This window comes from Rhopalosiphum padi, chromosome 2, assembly GCF_020882245.1.
Source record: "Rhopalosiphum padi isolate XX-2018 chromosome 2, ASM2088224v1, whole genome shotgun sequence".
NCBI lineage: Eukaryota > Metazoa > Arthropoda > Insecta > Hemiptera > Aphididae > Rhopalosiphum > Rhopalosiphum padi.
Genome location: NC_083598.1, coordinates 28,909,983 through 28,934,806, shown reverse-complemented (window position 1 = coordinate 28,934,806; position 24,824 = coordinate 28,909,983). Strand labels below are relative to the sequence as shown.

Here is a 24,824-nt window from a genome sequence, read left to right as displayed (position 1 = left end):
AGGTATATATTTATAAATAAGAACAGAGAAAGAATAAATAAATAGTCTACATTATAATATTATATACTGGTACATTACGTAAGCTGAAAGTTACTAGTATTTTTTATCAACCAATAACCATAATTATATTTAATTGACTGTTTGTATATTTTATAAAACGTATTAGGTATTAATAATTTGCATAGGAATATCATTCAGTAATCTCAAACCCACTTGCGAAAAACAACTACCTACTAGATTTTAATAAACGACCAGTAGGGATTTTTAAATTGTTTTTTAAACATGTCACATGTGTTATAGCATTTATGTTTAAATTAAATTAAATTTGAATAGGTATAATATAGGGCATTTCTGTAATATAATTGTTATGTTGTGAAAACTTACTTACTAACTATACTTTTTTGAGTTCTGAATATTTTATTGCTACCTATAATACCTAAGCCACCCCAAGCGGTTACTCCACATCACGATTTAAGATCTTAAATCGTGCTCCATTACTCGTATTGTAGAATAGATTGTGTCATGGAAAAGTATAACAAACGTAAAGCATGATTATTTAGGAATTTTCTTGCGTTAACAAACAGATAGTGCAATTTCCGTAGTTTCATTATTGTGTTATTTATGTGTATATCCCATTTGAAGTGTTGATCGAATGTAATACCTAAATATTTTATACTTTCCGTTTTATTTAAAGTATTACATGAACAATTATTAGATTTATACTCTATATTAGAGATATTCTGAGTACCCGACAATTAGGTACTCGATATCATATTTAAAACTCGGCCCTTACCCGGTAGGTACCCGTCGTAATACTAAATTTGTACCCGGCATTTACTCGGTACCGGCGTAATACCTACATTTTTACACGGCTCTTACTTGGTAGTCGCGGTAGACTCGGTAGAGGGATTCCCTATGACAGTACGATACAACTATTTTAAATATTTTTTATTGTATAGAAATAATATTATTAATTACTAATAGGGTATCTAATGTTTAATACCTATTATAATTTTATTTGTTTTATTTTTTGTTTTTATGTTAATACTCAATAGTGTTTCTTTGTTTGGCTAAGTAGTATATCTGTATATTATAATTGCTTAACTAATTAAATTATTAACTTATAATTAATATTATTTATAATTTTTCAACCAATAATCGCGGATACCCATTTTGTATTTACATTAAACATTTCTACTCCATCATTACTCGGTACTCGGTTAGTATTAAAAATTTTACTCGGCCAGTAGATACTTGTACCCGGTTTATAAAAAAATATCTACCCGGAACATCTCTACTCTATATCATACATTTTAATTGAATTTGAATTGGGTTGCGTTTTTTTGTCTACGGTAAAAGTGATGTAATTTGATTTAGTGTAGTTTATTCTTAATTTGTATCTCACTACATATATTACATAATCCAACATACTTATACTGTCTTACATTTATACAATTGTACTTTAATAGATACCAGAATTCCTTATACAGTTACTGAGTTATACTTATACAGCGCTATGTGCCTATGTAACATGTGTAAGCTGTAGGCAGATATTAAATGACAATACTATTTAATTTAATGTGTAACAATACTTGTCTAACTTATATTCAATAACAGTTGCCTATTATTATTTTTATTATTTGTTATTCATTTTTAAAAAATTAAAAACTTATATATCACTTACTATTTTATATATGTCTATCACAATACTTTTTTAATTTATGATATGCTCAATGCTCAATAGCACAGAAACAGAATATAATAAATTAATAACAGTTATAATTAGGTAATAGGTACTATATTGTCTCAAGCATGTTTGTTGTTTGTAGTTACTAGTTAGTAGGTAATTACATATTATATTATATTTTAATGTGTGTTTGTCAGAAAAAGTTATTTTTTATTGGTTACGTGGTGTTACTGCTAAGTAGTAAGTACAGCATCAGATCAATAACTTTGAACAGCGGCACAGCGCGGAGCCGTAGCGGTGTATGTGAAAACTGAAAAGCATCATATTGTACCTATTACTTATTGTAGTTTATTAACGTTGAAATTTCTGCTTTAGCTTTGTAATAATTACAACTTTTAACGATAAATTTAATATATACTTAAGTCAATAATGTAAAAAAAGAAAAATTTTTAATTTTACATAATAGTTATTTTATGAGATTATTTTGATCTATAGGTAGATTGTAGTAGTATAAATATAGTAAATGTTATAGTAAATCACAAAGTAATATCATCATGGTTACTAAATCAGTATCGTGTAAGTTGGCAACTTAGGTATTTGTATACGAACCAAATACCTATTACCTACCATATATTATTGAATACTGACAAATTAACAAAAAAAGTTAAAAGCACTTTAATTTTTCTTTCAGTTATTGCTAAAATCAGACACCTTCAAGATTATCAACTACGACTGAGCTATAACATGCTGCCCTGCCCAACTGGGCTAGACATTGCTAATTGTTTAAAATATTTTTCTCAAGTACTTTTGAGTAAGCTTGATATATCAAAATATTTTATAATTCATAATTTTTTGGATGGAATTTCAACAAAAATGTATTACTTAGGCACTCTTTAAGTTTAAAGCACAAACATTTAATAATAATTTATATAAGTTTTGTTATCATAAACTATCATTAATAAAATGCTTAAAAATAATAAGGTGTAAAAACTTTTTTTAATTTTTGCATAGAGATATAGTCTTGTCACTTGATTATGTATAATATAGGTAGCTCTAACACTTTTTTGTAAAATAACAGTGTATTATGTTAAATTTTCTATTTTTGACGTAATTTTAAATTATATCTATTTAGTTTAAATGAATAGGTAACTATAGTAATGCATACCTAATAGTATGGTAAAACCTGGTACTTTTCTTGATATACCTGTATGTATGGCTGTATCTATTGGCTATTGCATTTTAATAAATTTAATAATTTTTTATCCGATCCCATTTATACCACATGTCAGAAAAATGATTTTATTTTATTTAAGTAATTTTTTCCTAACGGGGGGATGAGTCAGTGATGATACCATAGTCCCGGGGCTTGAGCTTTCGGCCGAGAAAAAAATATAATATATTCATATTATTAATTTAAATTAAGAAAAAAACGAGTCATATACCACTTCAGTCACCATATTATCTTTATACAATATTAGTATATAAATAATTTGAGTTCTTACTACATAATTTTGTGTAACAATCTACCTAGCGTCCTAGTATGTTTATATTATTTTTACCTCATAAAGTTGAGATGATTAATCAACATTGTATATCATTATTAATAAATACTTATGACTATACTTATTGACTTTTATATTAAACTGTATTAAATTATCTTAAATTTATTTTACGGCAACTAAAATAATTTACATTTTATAGTGGTGCATAATAGTAAAAAAAAGCTGTGTAACCAATATTTTGATATCTTTTGTAAAAATAAAAAATTAAATGTTACAATTTATATTAAAATTATTATAAATACTAATATACTATAAGGGCTTGGAATTATTTTCAGTATCGTAGTTGAAAAAATAATATGATAGGGGGGGGCTGATATTCAGTTCATCGGCTAGTCGGCTCTAGTTGGTAAAGACTAAAAGTATCTCTGTACTCTGTGTGTCGTGCGTGCAAATAGTGCCATCATATGAATTTGGATTTTAAATTTTTTTATAGTAAGTGTTTGATAAGTCACTACCTAATTAAAATTGTTTAATCGTTTAACACATCTTTAAAGTGTGTAAGATAATTATTGAGTCACTCAGCAATACTGTGATATTTCATACCTATAGCTATTACTATACACGCCATAAGACACGTAAATAGGTGCTTATTTTTTTTTGAAGGGGGGGAGCGATTAACCTTTTTCAGAATAGTTGAGGCTTTAAAAATGTTTTTATTAATTATTATAGTTACTACAATACGATCTTTAGGGAGGGGGATCGCTCTTATCGACCCCTAAATTACGTGCCTGCACGCCATCACATTTTTTGTAATAAATTTGTAATTTCAAAATATAATTTTAGTCAGTGTGTATTTCAATCTTCCAAAGGATTATTATATTTTGTACTTTAAAATAAGTAAATATAACAGAATAATCGATAAAATAATTATAATTATAAAAAAAAGGTGGGCAAGTGGGTATCGCTCTGCTGTATAGTAGAGATGGAGAGTAGGTCACTGGTCACTATAACGGATATAACGAAAAACGATTCTAAACGGAGATGATTTATCAGTCAATGATAATTAGTAGGATATATTGTATTACCTATATTTAAATTGTAATATATCGTTATTTTACTGGATTTCGAAAAAAATTTTCATTTTATACGCTCATAAAATTTTTTCTATATTGACGTTAGAATTTTTTTTTACAGTTACTTGAAGGATAATTTATGGATAACCTTGTACTGGGTTTTTTAACCTTAAGTATAAATCAGAAAAATTTTATGAATTTTCAACTGCAAAATTGTAATACGAAAAACGATTCTGAACGGAGATGATTTGTTAGTCAATGAGTCAATGATTTTTGCGGTTTTGATATATTTCGTAAACATTTGAACTTTAAATGCTTATAAACAAAAATTGTGACTAACGATTTTTGAATTTTTTTTACTACGATAAGTACAATTAATAATAAAGCTTGTATTCAATTTTAAAGATTTTTTGGAAAGCTAAATTTTTTTATCGGCATTTTAAGAAAAAAAATTTAGATAAATCGAAAATTTCGATAGTTTATAAATAGTTTAAAAAAATTCTAAATATTTTGAAAATTTAACCTTAAATAGATAAAGCTAATATAAATATTTGGTGAAAATTTCAAATATTTATAATGATTCGTTTTCGTCTTTTCGAGTTACAGCAAAATCCAAAAATCGATTTTGTTGAAAAGTGGTTATGCGTAAAAATTCCCGTTTTTCGTTATTTTTTCAGGTTTCTCCTGACGCTTTTAAAAATTATGGGAAATTTTTTACTTTTGACCCTCCAAAGTACTAAGTAGATGAATTTTCTTTTTCAAAGAGGGGTTGAAGTCAAAAATCAAAGCATTATTACTACTCCAAAACGTGATGACAGACACACAAAAATAAAAAAAACACACATCATTGTAGACTCAATACATTTATCACTCCGTTCAAAATCTAAAATAGTTACATATTATCTTGTATTTACACAACTATTTTCTATTAGCTCTCTTGAAAACTATAGAACTTAATAAATAAAATAATCGCTAACTTTTTAGTAACAAAAATAATAAACTTGTTAACTATATTTAATATTTTAGTATTTATAATAAATAAAACTGATAATATTATTTTTCTTTAATATTTCTACTTTTTACAATGTTATTCAAACGAAATTATATTTTATATAGGTACCTAATAAATAATAATATTATTAGTTATTACAGTTCAATAATTATAGGTACCATTACTTTTATTTCTACAGTAAAATTTTTATTGTATTTATTGTAATTACAAGCTATTTATTTAAAAATATGTATTATGTTATGTTTTAGCAATGTTAAAAGAAGTTTCAGAATCACCACATGAAATGATTTTACACCCAGAAATGGATGCTAATCGTTTAGCTCTCTATCCAACATTGGATTACACTGGCTTGTATTCTGCCCTTGAATCTTTACTTCATTCTGCATCTTCTATTAATACTGGTTTACAAGGTAGGTAATTTAGGTATCTATAGATACTTTCAAGGAATGAGTTTGGGGAGGGGGGGATACTTTGACATCGCTATTTACAGGTGGGTTACATTTATAATATAAATTTTCTGTAATTTTTATCTAATTTATTTACAAATTAATTGTTAATATCAAATACAAAAAAATTATTAATTCTTAAGTATACAGGTTAATTCTTTTATCATGAACCACTCATTATTTCAAAAAGTATTCATGTTTTTGAAAACATTTTTTTACATAGTTTCAAATTGTTAAAAAAACAACGGTTTTATTAAAAAATTATATTTTCTATTATTTCTTATCCTTATATTTTTATAAGCTTGTCTAAACTTTAAATATGTATAACTCATAAACTACTCGCCCTAAATTCGATTTTTAAGTATCTAATTACTTAGAAAAATATTCTGCTTTGGAATATGAAATTAAAACTTTATGTTGTCATTCAAAAAAGTAAAAACTTAAAAAAATATAAGGATAAAAATATTAAAAAATATAACTTTTTAATAACAAAACTAAATCAAAAATTGTTTTCAAAAACATGAATACTTTTTGAAATAATGAGCAGTTCATGATAAAAGAATCACCCTGTATAGTATATTAATTTCTTTAGACATTTACCTTTACTATAAAGTCATTCTATTTATGAAAATTAAATTGGTAGGTACTTATAGTTTTAAAATAAACTTTGGATACCTACATTTATATGACACATAATACATTTGATTAGCGTTTGGAGAAGCATTCAATCAATGTGTGGCCTGTTTGGTTCCTTTTCTTGGTGGTGATACTTTGGAAAGCTTACCATATATGATTGCAACTGCTTTTCAAGTACTACCTTCATCAGTACACCACGACTTGATCAACACATTATGTTATTTTGTGATACCATTTACTATACGTAAATTTATTAATACCATATTATTTTTTTAACTTAACCATAATACAAGCGTATTAATTTTGTTTTTTAGCTAGAAATAAATGCATGAACAATGCGGCATTATCTGTAGCTGGGATTTTATTGCTAGTTTTTCAAAATACATTTGATACAGGTAAATTAAAATACTAAATAAAATATCAAACGTTTTTATGTGTTGTGGTTTGTTATTAGCATTACATTTACAACTAGTTGAACGTCTTATGACATTCAAAAAAAATATAAAAAAAGATTTACTTGTGGTAATTGCATATGGAACTTCAGTGGCAAGATATCACGCTGCAAGGTTATTATTCAATTATTGGCCTTTGTACAATGCCAATAAATTTGACAGAAATAAACCTAAATCAATTGGTAATTATTTGTATTATTGTTTCATATTTGAAAATGATTCCTTAATTAAGTATATAAATTGGATTTACTCACATACTTTTTTTCTCACTTTAAATAAATACATTGTTAAATTATCTATTAAAAAAAAATTAACTACTTTAAAAATAATTTTGAGGTTTTTGTAATTTTATCACTTTTAATTTATTAAACTCGTAGCACTTTATATAAAGAATATAACTTAGGTATTTGTAATTGGTATTTTTTTAAATTAATGCCTAATAGGTATGTTATTTTAATTTATATTTTATATTAAAACTGAAACTTAGGTAATACAAATTACCTATTTCCTTATTTTAATTATTTTCAACTTTAAAGTATCTGCATTGTACCTAAGTCCAATTTTTAATTAATTTACAAAATATGTGATTATAAAAACATTTTAGGAAATTTTAACTATATAGATACTCTTATATATCTTATAAAAATATATTATATAATAATTAAAAATGATCAATTAAGGTAAATTATAATTAATATACTAGTAACTATTAAGTAATTACTAGTAGGTTTAACTATTCTTTCTGTATAATATTGTGTTAATATATTAAATTATTATTATGATGATTATCTATAATAATTAAAAAAAATACTTGAATTTTAATTTAACTAATGTAACATTTCATTACTTTAAGGAAATTGGTTGGCATTATTATGCCAAAAAAAAAATTGCCCAAAAGTGGGTTATGGTCCTGCTGAACGTGTATGTTTAAATCATGAATTATCTATGAAACATGCTGAAAACTGTCCACCACCATTTTACTTATGTACTGATTGTGCAGAAGATTTACATAATAAAAAGCCATCATATCAATTCCATATTGTTTTACAACCATTACTTTTAGCTACATGGAAATGTGAATATCAAGTAAATAAAGTTAAGTTATAACTATCTTAATTTTAAATTTTACAGTTATATTTAAATTATTTTAAGGAATGTAAATCACAAAATACTATGATTAGTGTGACATGTTTTTCACCTGAGTGTGCATCCATGAATAATAATCGACCCATTAGATTATGTTCAGATTGTAATAAACACATTCATTCAGAAAATATAGACCATATTGTTCACTGGACTTTAAAATCAGCTGGAGAATTAGACAATGAGATGCAAACTTATTTGGTTGAGTCAATTGTTAGGTAAATATTCAAAAGATTATATACAATGTATTTAAATTAAATTATATTATGTAATATATTTTAGTTTATTAAAAGAAGTACGGGCACCTATCTCTGAGGCTACTAAAGAAAGCCAAAATAAAGCAGCTGTATTTGGAGCTAAGGTAAAAGGTACAATGTCATCTAGCAAGACAGACAAAGAGGACGAACAACCAGAAGTCACAATAAATGATAGACAGCTTATGGGCAGAACTGGTGTTTGGTTATTAGTTGCTTTATATCGAATAGAAGATCAGGAACCTCCTCGTTCTAGTATAATGGGAAGATTATTATCTATATTATTTCATTGGTTTCATGTCACTGCTTATTCTTATGATGGTAAATATGAACCTCAGATATATTATAATTGTTTTCTTAAAAATTGTTTTTGATTCTTGGTAAAGTATGTTATTGGTTTTACAGCAGATTTTAGAAAACTATTCACACAATTTATAACAAAAATTTTTCCAAAGTTCCATAATGTACATTGAGAATTTAGACTTATGACATCAGGGTTAGCATTTAGCAATATAGGTCTATATATAACAGTTGTAAAAAAAAAATGAATTTCTGATTTGACTTAAAATTGTTAGATAAACACTTTAAATGCTATATGTAGCATATAATTCAGTTGCTACCTAATCAATTTGTATAAAAACCAAATGTAAAGATTTTTTTTATCATATTATTCATATTTTTATGATATATATATATATTGATTGTATTGTTCTAAAACACAATTACCTTATAAGATGCTTGACATTACAAGTAAAATAAAATAAATAATTGCAAATATTAATAGAATTGTTGTAAATAAAAATGATTAACATAAAAAATACTAATAATTAAAAATCTACTTATGTAATGATAAATGATTGTACATGCTACTTATAATTAAAAATCTAGTATCTACAAATTACTCACCAGTAAATAATTAATTTGTAACAATTAATACAAACAACAATTATACACTTTATTCTATTAACTCTTATTATAGACCAACAAGAATGTACCTTAGAGTATATGAAAACAGAATATATAGGTGAACGGTGGCTAAAAGGTGTTAGACAACATTATTTTGAAGCGTTTGTCAACTGTTTATTACCATGTCCACCAGAATATGCACAAGTTGGTGGTAATTGGTATGTTGTCTACTTATCTGAGATATTATTAAAATATATTATTTATAATAATACATTTAATATTTAGGGATATGTTAGCAAGTCAAACTGCACTAATTAAAAATGGCTTAAATCAATTGCTATGTCTAGTTCCTTATGACATTGTCACTTCTGAAATATGGGAGTTAATCATGCCACATTGGTTAGAAGCTATTGTTCGGGATGTTCCACCTGACGAATTACCAGAATTACGGATGCTTTTATGGTAATATAAAAGTTACTTAATAAAAAAAAAAAATAAAATCATTAAGAATAATATAAAATATTGTTTATTTTAATACCATATAAAATTCATGTTTAGCAAAATATTAGACTCAGATATGAATCCTTTAGGATTTGATGCTACAAAACTATACAATTTCATAGGGGTACGTTTTAAAGGCACAAGTGCCAAAGTACAAGAACAAGCTTTAACTTGGATTCAGGTAAAATAGTTTTACTTATTAGAGTACTTAATATTTTTGATTAAAATTATAATTATATATTTTGCAGGTATTAACTAGCTTAGAGATTATTATACCAATTCATCTACTATTTAACTTCTTTAAAGATGGATTAGACAGCCTTAAAAAAATCTATAACCATGAAAATATAAAAGCATCTGATTTTGTGAAGAGTAATTTAGGTTAGTATTTATTCATAAACATGTTTGAAAATAAATTAAAAACAAGTTGATAGTTTTTAACAATAGTTATATATTTCAGATCCTGTTATAATTAAACGTACAGAAAGCGTTACAGATGATGAAGATAAACAAAATTATTATACTCGACCAGATTTGTTGGAAGACGATTTGAAACTCAGTTGTTGTGTGTTAATGTTGGATATAACATCTAAACAGGTGTGTTTTAATAAAAATAAAATTGTATCAACTTATTATTATTGATATACAAATGTATTGTAAATAATTTAAAATTAACTTAGATGGAATTACATGGCATTGAACGGCATACAGGATTTGCAAGTGCAATGAACCATGAAGTATGTAAATTAATTACAAATTCTTTAATTACTGGATGGTTTACTGAGTCACACAGAGATTGTGAAAACAAAATGGAATGTATATCTTGTGAATTAATTGTATTATGGCATCAACTAGCAAGTTCATTAGTAGAATATATTTCCTTACCAAATTTAGCACATCCTCCTGATGTAAGTAAAATACCATCAATATTACAAGGATATTTCCAAGGATCTATTTCTGAATAAAGATAATATTGTCTATTGCTATAATATAAGTATTGGTATAATTTAGTATTTTTTAATCAATGACTTATAATTGTATATTAATATAAATCGTTCACAAATGATCATAGATCTTGGATATTCTTGAAAATATCCTAAACTTGCCTTTAGCATTATTTATAATTACCCAGGGTCGGTCTGGGTACCTGAGGGCCCAGGCAGAAATTATTTTCTGGGGCCCAATAATTTTATACTGTATTTTGGGGTATCACAGTACAAGGGCCCAGGCAGGAATACCGGCCCTTCGGCTCTGGTCACGCCGACCCTGTAGGCTGTAAGTACCTTATCTAGATGTATTATATTTATAAAAATTTGTATTTAAAGGATCCGATTATAGAAGAATGTTTTTCTGATGATACAAAAAAAACACCTACCGAAGTTGATAAAAAAGAATCAAAATGTGAAGGAACTAATTTATCATTTATGCTAACCCCAGACACTATTGGTGGACTTTTAGTTAATATGCCTCAAGTAAAATGTTTACAAATAAATAATTTAAAGCTTTAGTTTTTAAACAAAATTAAATATAATTTTCGAAAGTAACATTTTTTTATTATAATTATTGTGTTTTTCATAATTACATAAAAAGTTTATGATAAAATAATTAAACAAAAATAATTTTTCAGCTAATGACTGCAACAGTCGAAACTGTAGTAGAGCAATTAGATTTAACTCCAGTAATGCCAGCTATTGCCAGAGCTATTACATTAACAGAATCTGATGTTGGTAATTATCTTTTTGACAAATGTTTCTATTAATTAATTAATTAAATTTTTAAACCGCATATTGACTGATTTAATTATTTATTTATAAAATAATGAGATTATTAATTATAATTATTAATGCATACTATTTTTAAGGAGTTGCAACAGCAAGAGTCGCACAAGCCAAATTAATGAACGAATATGATGAACCAATTGATGAATCTATCCATAATATTCAAGATTTTTGGCAAACGGCTCAAGGACGGTTTCGTATTAAAATTGATGAACTTCCTGACCAGTTACAATTAGTGTATCATATTCTTAAAGTATGCACTTCAATATTTATATATTTGGTGAATCTCAATGAATAGTTATTGCAAAACTAATATTTAAATTTGCTGGGCTAAGAACTGATTTCACTTTTAACCAAATTTATATATCTTATGTTCACTGATTTAAGGAACACTCAATTTCTCTACTGTTTTCTGCAATATTGAATCTGGTATTTTTTTACAAACTATAGAGTATCTATAAAACATATTTAAATTTTGAAAAAAAATCTCAGTTTTAACTCTTCTAGTATGCATATACAATGTAAAATTTGTACTTTTTTAAATATCATTATAGCAACACATATTTTTATAATAATATTATTTATATTTATATAATTACAGAAATTGAGTATTTCCTAAATCAGCAAACATATAGTAAAATTGCAATAATAACCAAAAAGGATATAATAAATATATTAAAAAATTAAAAATTAAAATGTTATACATATTACTGAATTATATATTATCATTATTATCCTCTCTTCAGATAATCTTAAATGTGCCTAAGCTCTAATGAGTAATGACTATGCATATAGTTTTATAACATTATTTTATATATCTATCTAATTTATATTTTAGAGAATATCTAGTAGGTATATTTTAAAATTACAATAATTAAAATAAAAAAAGTTATGAGAATAAAATTTAATAGAAGAATAAATAATTAAGAGTATATGATTATTATAAATTTACATTTTTATACTTTATAAATAATAAATTATTTAATTGTAATATATTTTATTTAGGAGTTCCCTAAAACAAATGACACCAGTTTCAAGTATTATTTATTACAGTCCTTGCATCTTGTAGTTCTACACTGTGATACTTTAACTAAAGCTGTTAAAGAGCATAGAGGATTTGTTATATGGTGTCAAGAAAATTTGATAATTAAGAAGTAAGTACAAATATTGGTATAATATTTAAAGTTTAATTTAACTAAAATATTACATTTTATTATTAATATAGTATTATATAAGGTTAGGGGCCTGAGAATACATTTACCACATAAAGAATCATTATAAATTATAATTTAATTTTTAATAGAAAGAATAAATTTATTTTTAAATACATCTTTAAAGCTGTCCATTTTTGTAATTTTAGCCTATAATACATAACTTTTATTAAATGCATAATGAATATAACTAAATGTAATATAATGCAAATAAATATTTAAGATTTAAATTGTTTCATTCATTTTTAATATGAATTATGTTATTTTTAGCATTTGGGACTGTATAGAAGGTATTAAATCTCATCTCTGTGAAGTAGCTATACCTGTTATGCTTCATTGTTTATCATTACCATGTGGCAGTGATATTTTTTGGAAACTTATTAAAGATGAATTTCATAGCTCTGATTGGCGTACTCGTTTCAATGCAGGTATAAATTATACAGACTATATTTATATTACATCAAATAATATTTTAAAATAATACTTACATGTAAATAACTACATAGCTTAATTCTAATTATATTATTTTAGTTAAGTTTTTAGATATTTATATAATATATGAATGTTTAAATTTAAGTGTACCTATATGAGTTATTATTTATAAATATTACATACAAGCTTAATATTGTATTAAATTTCAAGTCTTATTAAAAGTAATTTTTAAATAATATAAGACTTTTATATAGATTTAATATTGTTATATTTTGGTAACTCCACCCTCGCCCACCAATAAAAAAAGTGAATGTATTTAAAAATCAAGTTTTAATCTAATTGTTAAAATTATACACTCTCAATAACACTTTCTTACTACTGAATTATATTTTCAACATAATATATTGTAATAATTATCTTTTAATATATTTATTATTTATGTAAATATATAATTAAATCAAATAGGTAATTTAATATTTAATTATGATACTTAATTTATAATGTTTTTATTATTTTTTTAAGTTGAAAAAGTGGTGCTAATATCTAGATTTGTAGATAATACACCATTAAGAAATAATCCTACTCTTCAGTCATGTATAACAAACGCATTTTGTTACCTTTTATCAAGTATGGATGACCGCAGTACTTATGTAGCTACAAGAGCAACTCTTTTATTACCCACCATTCATGATTCTGCATTAAAGGTAATGTTAATCAACATAAATATCTTATTTATTTTGAATACAATGATAATTATTAATTTAAATAGAATTTAATTCATTGTATGGAAATGCATTTTGATACCGTCATGGTGGATAGACCCATGATATTACAATCACTTTATCAATTACATAATACACTGAATGACAGGAAAATACTTTCATGGGAGTTCTTCTTAGGTCGGTTTGATGCCCTATTTATAGAAGCTCAGATACAGTTAAAAAAAAGTGGTGATATTACTCATGTACGAGGTAAGATAATACATAATTAATTTTTCAAATTATTTATAAACTAATGTATATAACAAAATATATAATTTAATAAACAAAAACTTGTTTTTTTTTGTTATTACAGATTTAAGAAATTCTGACATCACTAGCGATTCATTTATTAAAAAAGTTCAAAGAGCTCATGAATCTATGGCGTCTTCTTCAGAATCAAATTCTGTTCGAACTCTCAGTGCAAGTTTTGGTCAAAAATGGCCTTATAAGAGAACTATGTCTGCACCCGCTTCTACTTTAACAAAAAATGGACCTAAACACAATGGTTAGGCATACATTACATATTATTTTTATTTAAATAAAAGTTAAATACTTATTTTAAATTACTTAAATATGAATATGCCAAAGATTTGAAATGTACAAGTAATACATAGTGGTAAAATTATAAAATCATAAAAATACATTAAAATATATAGATGTATATAATTCTGATATTTAATCATAATTTAAAATCATGTTATAGTAATATGTGTAAAAAAAATGTCTAGGTGATAAAGTTTATAACAGGCAGTTTTCTGCTCCAATTTTGAAAAGAAAAACTTCACAGCTTATTACACCAATTCTGTCAATCCTTCCAGGTATAATTAATATTTTTTTATAACAACCAATACTATAAAAATTTTATTTTTAGATCATTCTTATGGAATGGATTCTCATGAAGATAATGCTAGTGAACTTTTACAAAAAGTTGTTGATTTAGAAGAATCAGATAAAGAGACAAGCAGTCTGATTGTTTTTTTGCTCATGCAATACATGTCAAGACCCGAGCATGTAATTTAAAGTATTTTAATCAATTTAACATTTATGAAACCATCAATTTCTTCATAATAGGCATATCCAGAAGAATCAAAACATGGAATAAGAGTTCAAGGTATTGTGTTACAGCATTTATACTTATTATTGGGCTATAATTACAATGAAAAAGGATTTATAATACCACCAGATAAATTAAGGTACTTATATAATATATGAAATATTTAAAAAAAATATTATTTATTTATCATGTTAAAAAAATATTTTAGGGTTTTACCAGTTTTTAATTCATTTTTGTCAAATTTACCACAAATGTTAGACCAAAATTTTACAATGGGCCACGTTATTGCACCAACTGCACTGTTATTACTTCAATATTGCCCTTCACCTGAAACACATTCTATCAATGCTACTTATTCTTTATGGTTTTTAGAACCAATGGCTAGAAAGTCATGGCTCATGTCTGTAATGGTTTTTTTGTATAAGGTATATTATTTATAAATAAAACATTTTACTGGGTTCTGATTAATTTATCCATATTTTATTTTAGTACAATTTTGATAAGGAACCAGTCAGCCTTCTTGTAGTGTCATTAATGGAAATTGTTTTGAATACACTGAATGCACAACAACATGTGTGTAATAGAATACCTCCAACAGTTGTTATGCCAGATACCTCGAAAACCAAAGGTTTGTTGTTTAAATTAAATTAAATGCTTTCCACAGCACAATATTTTTATTGAATACCTTCTAGTTGAAAAAAATGGCGAATCTTTGTACATGGAATCGCAAAAATTGTATGAATCCCAGCCATCTACCTCAAGAAAATATCCAACAAGTATGGAAACTCACTGGGAAGAAGACATTTCATTTCATAAAAGAACTCCTCATAAACAAGGATCTACGTATGCTTTTTATACAGTTTATTCCAACATATGTAACTAAAATTAATTTAAATAATTAAATTAGTGGCTCAACTGAACCAGATGAAACAGAATCAGATTTAGCCATTGCTCCGGAAAAATATAAATCAGATAGTACAACTGGCCATTACAGTTCACATGTATGTATTTACACGTTTAAAAATTAAAAAGTTACTTTTAATTAAAAGCTTTTAAAAAATTGGTCAACTTGCCGTTTTGTGTACCTATTTAATTATACATTTTTTTTTCTTATAATTATAAATAAACACACAAAACACAGAACTACCCATTCAATATATTTTCTTATATTGTCAACTATGAATAATATGATAAAGATAGTTTATTATAATCAGTATTTATTATTTTTATATGCATTTCAGGGATCATTTGACGAGTCAGCAGACGAGACTTTTAATAAAAAAGGACCACTTCGATCATTTTGGTCTAATGAAAATAATGTTGATGTAAGAAAATATATTCATATTAACCAATAATCATAAGAAAATTAATTTAAATAATTTAAGTAGAAAGCAGATAAATGGGGTGTAAAAGAAGGAATGAAAATGTTAGCAACTTCGGCAATAATTAGTGTGGCTAATCAACAAAATTTTTTATCTCAACCCATCTTAGGAACAACTTCTACTTCATCACCTGAAATAAACACAACATTAAAGTAATTATCAGTTTATGAGTATAAATATAAATTTAATTTAAACAATTTTAGTAGTCAATGAATTTTTTAAATTTTTACTCATTAGAAAAATGTGGTTTATTATTGAGTATAACATTAAACTGTAATTATAATATCAGTTTTATTGTATTGTAATTGTAGTATTTTTATTTTATTAACTATAATATTCTTTTATCTTTTTATATTTATTAGGTTTTAATTCTTTAAACCAATTTTTGTTTTACGATGTATAATATTCTGATTTGTGTAAATTATCTTATTACTAAATATATAACAGCTAATGATTATTCTTACAGAAAATCTGAAGAAGTAATTGATGTACAAAAAAAACAAACAACATTTTATAACCCAAAAGACATCAGTCAAACGTCTACGTCATCTTCTTCTGTTACATCTCACCCACCAATTGTTTCAAATATAAAAGATAAAATATTACTACAAAAACCAACTCCTAAATTATATAACTGTCCTGAGTCTCCTCTATCAAAAATGAAAGTTCATAAAAACTCATCTTTTTCTAAAGGTAATAACATAATCTTATGATTTTAAATTATAATAATTATAATATGCTTATATTATATATTAAATACTTATGTTTACTGAAATTTAAAATAATAATAAAAATCTAAATTCTTAGAATCGACTACTGAAATTCAAACTAATTTGGGATTTAAATTGGAGGTTAATATAGAAAAAAAACCATTGGAAATTCCAGTACAAGAACGTCTTTTACCAATTGGAACAACTATTAATCTGGTGCAAAAAATTAACAAGACTTTTGGATTAGGAGACATAGACTCAGCATCACAATCATCATCTCTAAATAGAGAAGATAGTTCTGAAAAAGAACAAGTATATTATATTAATATTATTTATTAACATGCATAAAATAAACTGAATTAGATATAATCATTTTCTATTGAATCTAAATAGATTTTGTTATACATGATATATTGCTTTTTTAAATTTGATTCAGTAAAAAAAATTATATATATACATATAGATAATTCTAATATACTTCAAAAATTTAATTTAAATAACTTGAATATAAATAATACTTTTTGTTTTATTTAGAAAAATCCACATAGTCCACGGAAATTAACAAAACAAAGTGCACTAGATAGTCCAGAAGACAACAAATCATCAAATCTTTCTTCTGCACGACGCTCCATGGCTCATGGAAATGACTCTCAAAAGAGTTCTAACTATAAGTAATATAATAAAGATTTATAGAATACAAGTTAACTGAATTAGATTTAATTAATATTTATTAACACTTTCAACGCCGTCCATGATTTCGTAGGTTATATCGCGACGCCGCGCTGTTCATACCGTGACGCGATGATTCGATAACACGAATCTAAAAATAACAAAAACTCAAACCAACTATAGATTTTAATTTAGAGTTTATTGTCTACAGCCGGTGTACATTTCAGAGTTAATTAAAATAAAATCGATAAAATTATGGCGGAGTACATGTTACTGACATGTAAACGCGTCACTGGCCCAATGGAATAAACTCTGTTGACATGTATATGCATCATCGCATTGAAAGTGTTAAAGATTTTGACTAATTTGTTAACTAAAAATTAAATAAGATTAAGATTTAAATTATACTAGTATGTGCGATCTTTACTATGTATCAATAATGACAACATAGTTGTTCAAACCCATGTTTCCTAAGTAGAAGTAATTTTGTAGTGAGTATTTAAATCATTTATCATTTGATTATCTTAAAATACTAAGGTTTTATTTGCTTAAAATTAAACTGATTCAATGATTGATATTTTTTAAATTTATAATATCTTAATAATTCTCAAATTGACTTAGTTTATATAAATTTAACTAAAGATATGTTCATTACTCGTCTTTAATCAGATTGACTAAATATATTTAGAAATTTAAATTTAGTTAACTACTTTTGAATTTTACTTCATACTGAAAAAATAAAAGGTATTTTATAAGGATTTATAATATTTACTATCCTACAAAAATCTTGAAGTATCTCTGTCTTGACTTTTAGAATAAACTTTTATTAAGTACCTGTTTTTAAATAGTAATTTTCAAATGTAAAGTAATTAATAAAGTAATTGATTAATGATATTGTTTCATGTTTTCTAATGATAAAAATGTTTTATAAAATTCATTTTACTGTTGATATTGATGATATGTATAAATGTATAATTATGTATAATATTGTGGTTTACATATTGTTATAATTTTTATCAACGACAATGAGTTCATTATATACATTAAAGTTACATGACAAAAGTAACTTTATAAAATCTATTTTTTTTCTTCTAATTAATTATTAACATTTTTAATTTCTAAATAACAATTAATAATATTCAATAATTTACTATGCCATAAATGTTATGTAATAATTTTTTTTTCAACAAATCTATTTAGAAATATCCATGCTCAAAATTCAGAGTCTCCAATATATGAAGCTTTCTCTTCATATAAAAATGTTAGCAATAGCACAAGTCGCATCGGAATAGATTGTATACAAGAAAGGTATACATTGTGTTTAATAATTAATATGTAAAAAGTACATAAGTACAGAAATAATAAATTATAATATTTATTTATAGGTGTAGTGATTGCGGAACGCGCAAAGAAGAGTATAGCGATGATGAAATTGGTCTTTGCATTGTGTTGTTGGGAACTTTTGTACACCGAGCTCCTTCAGTTGCTGCATGTCTTTTACCTGAAATACTAACTATATTAGCCAAGTACTCACTTAAATATTGTCTTGTTTGGTATTTTTAATTTTTACGTATGCAATTTTGAATAATAGATGTCACTCTAAACCTACTTTTCTATGGCAAAAAGAAAGTCAAAAGTTTTTGCCATGCGGTTCCACTAGTATTGCAAAAAAATTCTTAAGATGTATTCTTTATCAACTTGCACCAAATGGAGTGTTTACTCAAATATTTCAAATGAAACATAATGGTAATATTCATAATAATTTAATACAATAAGTTATATTATTTTATATCAATAATATAAATCATTTTATAATTATAGAAAGCAATGATAATAATTTCTTTAAGAGTATTATACAAGCTTTAATGGACTTTAATGAAATGAATCCTATCGAACCATTACAAATGGTTCTAGAAGTAAGTAACATATTATATATATTAAATTAATGTTAAGGGAACTACAATCTAATTTACCTGAGTACAGTTTTCACGAGTATAAAAAAGGAAATTTTTGGAAAAAAAATAAAAATTTTATTTTTGATTACACGTTATAATATTCATATTAAGATAGACAAACATTATTTTAGAGTTGAGAAGTGGGAAAAAATATTATCTTTTAACATAAATATAATATTTACAAAAAATAGTTATTTAGTTTTGTATATAAATTGATTCATCAATAAGCATGTTAACCCTCATTTATTCATTGTTTTTTTTTTTTTTAATTTCCGAGATTTAATTTTAGATTTTGAAATAATAAGTTGTTTGATAAAAAAGTCACTCGATACATACATACGTTTTAATAATTCGAAAACTATTATTTGAATTTTGAACTAAATAGATCAATTTTTATTTGAAAAAATTATCTGCTTGGAATTTTACAGTAAAACAAGTAAGTCATAATTTGAAAAAAAGTTTGACTCACCACAGAATACTTTGTAATTAGTATAAAAATCTAAGCAATTAAAAATTCTAAAAATCAAAATTTGAGTAACTCATTAATAAAACAAAATAGGTGTGGACAGAAACGATATATAAAAAAAAATTCACTTCGAAAAATTATTTATTCAGCCTTTAAATTTGTTTCATTCTGGATATATTTAGTAATTTTCTTAGGAGATTAATGCATGCTCATTTTAAAGTTTTATAAAACATGTTGTACTCAAGTTAGAAATTACTAAGGAACGGATTTTGTTGTAAATATAAATTTTTATTGGAATGAGATATTTTAAATCTGATTAAAAATGTGTACAATTTAGATCATTTTAATTGAAATAAACCCAAATTTATTTTACATATTTTTACATAATTAGGTATAAATACTTATTTTAGTAATTTTTGATTTTTTCATTCATTTTTGACGACGTTTAACATAATTTACTTCGTCTAAAACAACAAAATATATCATTTTTGACAGAGATATTTTAATAGGAAAAATTCAAAAAGGATCTTTGAAAATTGAATACACTCCTTCTGATATAGTGAATAAGGATTATGCCCCTATCACATCTGTTTATGTTAACGGCCCTTTAGCCAATTATTCTCCGACCAAACTGTCGTAATTTTTTATTTGTAAACCTACAACAATATGTAAATATGTTGTTTCTCATTGCTTTGTTCCAGATTAATATTCATAATTTTATATACCTACATCATTTGTAATACTTTTATTTATAAAATATTTATTTTTTTGTAATTTTCAACACTATTACATTTTTTTAATATTTACATATTTTGGATTTATTATTCCATATTTTAAGAAAAATTGATATATTACATATATTGATTTTTTATAACAATAAAATCCGTTTCCTAGTAATTACTTAAGGGGCCACTACACCAGCATTTGTTTTCTCTGTCTATTTCCCACATAATATAGGAACAAAGATACTCCGTATTTCCAAGATTACAACTATCTGGTTCAGTTTAGGACAAAAGCACCTATTTATATTTTATAAAGAAGAGTATTTTCTGTGCATTGATTCGATAGATTTTTAATATTTACAGTATGGATGGGTAGCATGGCGAATCACACTATTTATATAATAAGACAATGTCAAAAACCCATTAAAATAAAGTTGTTTTATTTTCATTGAAAAATCTTTCATACATATTTTTAAATTTCAGAGTTTTCTATGTATAAAAAATTATAAAATCCATGTTTTGTCATCATAAGTCACTTAAGATGACCCATTTAGGGTGTAATACTTTGGGTTTTTATTACTTCTTTCTCATAATTTAGTATATTAATTAAAAATATAATTTTCAGGTTTTAAATTCTAAAAAATCATTGTCAACAGATGATTGTTGTATAATGTTATCCAATATTACATATTATATTGATATATTAACTACAGATACTATAGCCACCACATCAACATTGATATGGACAACCATTCTGAATCAATTTGACACATTGTTTAGAAAAATTCAATTAACAATAAGTAGTTTTGAAAATATTAATTTTATATTAAAGTTGATGATTATAGTATTGAGAATACCAGGAATTATTTCAACTAAGGTATACTATTATGTTCAAAAATTAAACACTTTTTGCCTTGTTATAGTAACTAATATCTTTTTAATAACAATTTATTATATTTTGTATTTTTAGAGTATTTTGGATCCATTTTCAAAAATATTAACTTATGCCCTTCAACAACACTATATTAATTATTATTTATTAGTTGACCTTTGTTCTTCAAGTTACAAAACATTTGCAAGAGTAAGAACTGTTGAATACTACATTGTATAAATACTATAACTATAATGAAAATGAATCTTAATAAACAATATACTTTCATTTTTAATGCATAGGAAAGAGAAAAAACAATACTAACAAGAGTTGTCACAGTAGAGTTAATACAAGCATTAAAATTTAAAACACAAAATCTTAATAACAACCTTTTGGTTTATGTTTCATTTATACTTCAAGTAATATTAATAAAAAACATATCTAATACATTATGAATAAATTTAATGTACATTATTATTACAATTGTTTAGGATATCGGTGGAATATTACCAGAATGCTCAGCAATTGATAACATAGTGCCAACATTTCCAGCAATTGTAACTAGTGTACCAACAGGTGCTTCAGAACTTCTGCGGAATAATTTACAAGATATTTTAGATTTCTTAACAGATTTTAATACTTTAACAAAATTAAAGGTTTATTCTAAAAATATAATTTATTTAAATATATTATATTACAAATGTAAATCTATAAATATGTCTAGAGTCGATGTACAACACCCGAAGAAGGAATTAATGAGGATACGTTTGGAAGTACTGTGAAAGCTGGTATGTCTCAGTACCTGTCATTAGAATTATTAAAAAGTAACACCCGAGATGCAAGATCACTACATAAGATATTCCCTTGGTTATATTATGGACCTAATGAGATACAAACTATTGGGTAAATTTTTTTGTTTTTTTTTATCACATTAATTATAACTAAAACTAATTTGTTATTTATTTTGTAGGAGTTATATTTATAACCAATACAATATATATATATTAAGATTTAACATTATATTTAATATACATTATTTTATATAATTATTTATAGTGTTTAATAAATGTTTATTTTAGATTATTTATATACAATTGTAAAGACTTCTCGGATTGTCTCAGTCATATACGTTTATTATCTTGGATTCTAATTGGATCACTCTCATATACTACAATGCAGAATAGACCTTGTCTACCACTATCTCAAGATGTTTCATGTCAAATAGCTGATCATGTTAATGTAATAATGACAGGATTTGCAGAAGAATCAAAATCATCAGTTATTCATATGTCATCTCTTTTCCATGCCTTTGTTCTTTGTCAAGTAACTATGAAAAATTATACAAATAATAAAATAAGACTCATATGTCTATAACCACCAAACAAAATCCATAAAGTTTAAACATAATAATGATAAATATTTATTAGTTGTGGACAATTTATATGGAACAAACAGCTCAACAAATGGTAACAGCTGGTGATCACCATTCATTTACAATGAACATATTACATGATTTTTGGAATAAGGTTACTCAAAGTATGCTAAACTTGTCTTCAAAATCTAAAACGGTATGTTAAATTTTTATCAATCATAAGAAAAATATTACTCTTATTAATATAAACAATAAACAATTTAAAATTATGTATATTTATTTATATTAGATGGGAGAAATGGTAAACTTACATTTTTTGAGTTTACTTGAAGCATTATTGGAGTGTCGTACAGTAACATTGTGTAAACTTATACCTATGTGGAAAGAGGTTTTATTTACTGATAAAAATATAAAGGTATAATTGTATTTAATACATTAATTATATCTTGACATATTAAATTGAATATGTTGTGAGGAGTACAAAGCATATATACCTAATATATATTTAGTAATAAATTATAAATCTTTTATTGATTACAGTTACCGGGCCATATGAAATTACGTTTAGATACATGTATTGAATTTGAACCTAGAGAACCTCCAACAATGAAGCCTAGATCTGATCTTTCTAAATCAGAAGTAAATTTAGATACTCTTAAATGGTTACAAACATTACAGTTTAAAATGGCACAAATTGAACTTCAATCATCTCAAGTCAATGAATTTTATAATGTTTAAAATAATGGAAGTGTATTACTTTAAAAGAATAACTTTGCATAGTGTAATAAATTAGAATAAAATATATACTTTACTTAAAAAAAAACTGACAATTTTTATATAAAGAATAAAACCCCAATATATATGTATAAAAAAATATTAAATTAACCATATAAATAAATATTATTTATTACATATTTATTATATATTTTACTTTAAATAAGGATAATTTGAATAGGATCAGTACACTATAATCATCTAAAAAAATGATTATGCACAAATTAATTAAACCTAATCTTTGTATTTTCTTTCAACCAGTAACTTGTAATAACTAATTATAAATACTATGTTCAGTTATTTGACAAATGTTTTTTTAGATCTTATCATTTTCATATTAGAGGTAACCAGGCACGTATACAGGGAGAGGGGGGTCAAACCTCGATTAACGAGGAAAAAATTATTTTATTATGTTGCGGCACAATTTGTATTGTTAAATTTTGTAACCCCCCCCCCTCAACCAAATTTCTTTTTTGTATATGTGCCTGGAGGTAACAAGTTTTTATACAATAGATGTAAAATATATTTTTATTTTTTATTCATGAGCTTGAGTATGATTGTCATAGAAAAAAAATTATTTTACTTATAATTTTAACCAATACTTAGATGTAGTTAAAATGTTTGTTGTGTCTTATGTAGACATTACATGCAATAAATAGATTAAAATACTAGTGAAATAAATTCATTATAACACTTAATTTAGTAAATAACTATTTTTGTATTTAATTTCTACACAATAATAAAAAAAAATCAGTGATGTATTACTATTTATAAATTTTATGTAAAATATATTATGGATTTTTATTTATACAGGAAATAGATAATAACATATTAATTTAGAAACATATTAAGTTATTGTGGTTTATAGTCCTAATTATAATAATCATATGTTGATAATTACCAACTAACAATTATTTGTACTATATCCTATGAATAATTCAATGCAATATCCTTTAATATATAATAATTTTTTTACAATATTTATATGATAACTTTTTATGGTGGTTCTTAGTATTGTTCCCACAGTTGATTTAAATATTATAAAATGTTCTCTA

At 24.7% G+C, this 24,824-nt stretch overlaps 1 protein-coding gene across 1 annotated transcript; it reads left to right on the top strand.

The window, feature by feature from the left end:
- Positions 1 to 1,969: 1,969 nt before the first annotated feature.
- On the top strand, positions 1,970 to 24,467 carry LOC132919385 (protein unc-79 homolog). The gene is made up of 48 exons (XM_060980963.1): positions 1,970 to 2,263; positions 2,379 to 2,498; positions 5,523 to 5,684; positions 6,430 to 6,600; positions 6,671 to 6,751; positions 6,811 to 6,990; positions 7,662 to 7,894; positions 7,961 to 8,169; positions 8,234 to 8,526; positions 9,185 to 9,329; positions 9,397 to 9,573; positions 9,670 to 9,793; positions 9,861 to 9,993; positions 10,073 to 10,209; positions 10,293 to 10,520; positions 10,938 to 11,084; positions 11,240 to 11,339; positions 11,474 to 11,643; positions 12,396 to 12,544; positions 12,872 to 13,029; positions 13,556 to 13,737; positions 13,803 to 14,004; positions 14,108 to 14,299; positions 14,523 to 14,612; positions 14,666 to 14,805; positions 14,866 to 14,987; positions 15,057 to 15,273; positions 15,338 to 15,476; positions 15,541 to 15,691; positions 15,756 to 15,849; positions 16,090 to 16,173; positions 16,237 to 16,382; positions 16,697 to 16,923; positions 17,038 to 17,252; positions 17,475 to 17,611; positions 18,810 to 18,917; positions 18,995 to 19,135; positions 19,201 to 19,355; positions 19,431 to 19,525; positions 21,378 to 21,629; positions 21,723 to 21,833; positions 21,926 to 22,042; positions 22,115 to 22,279; positions 22,348 to 22,526; positions 22,703 to 22,946; positions 23,051 to 23,191; positions 23,285 to 23,410; positions 23,536 to 24,467. Exons 1-48 carry the CDS (start codon positions 2,242 to 2,244, stop codon positions 23,731 to 23,733), a joined length of 7,509 nt encoding a protein of 2,502 aa, XP_060836946.1. The 5' UTR covers positions 1,970 to 2,241; the 3' UTR covers positions 23,734 to 24,467.
- The last annotated feature ends 357 nt before the right edge of the window (positions 24,468 to 24,824 follow it).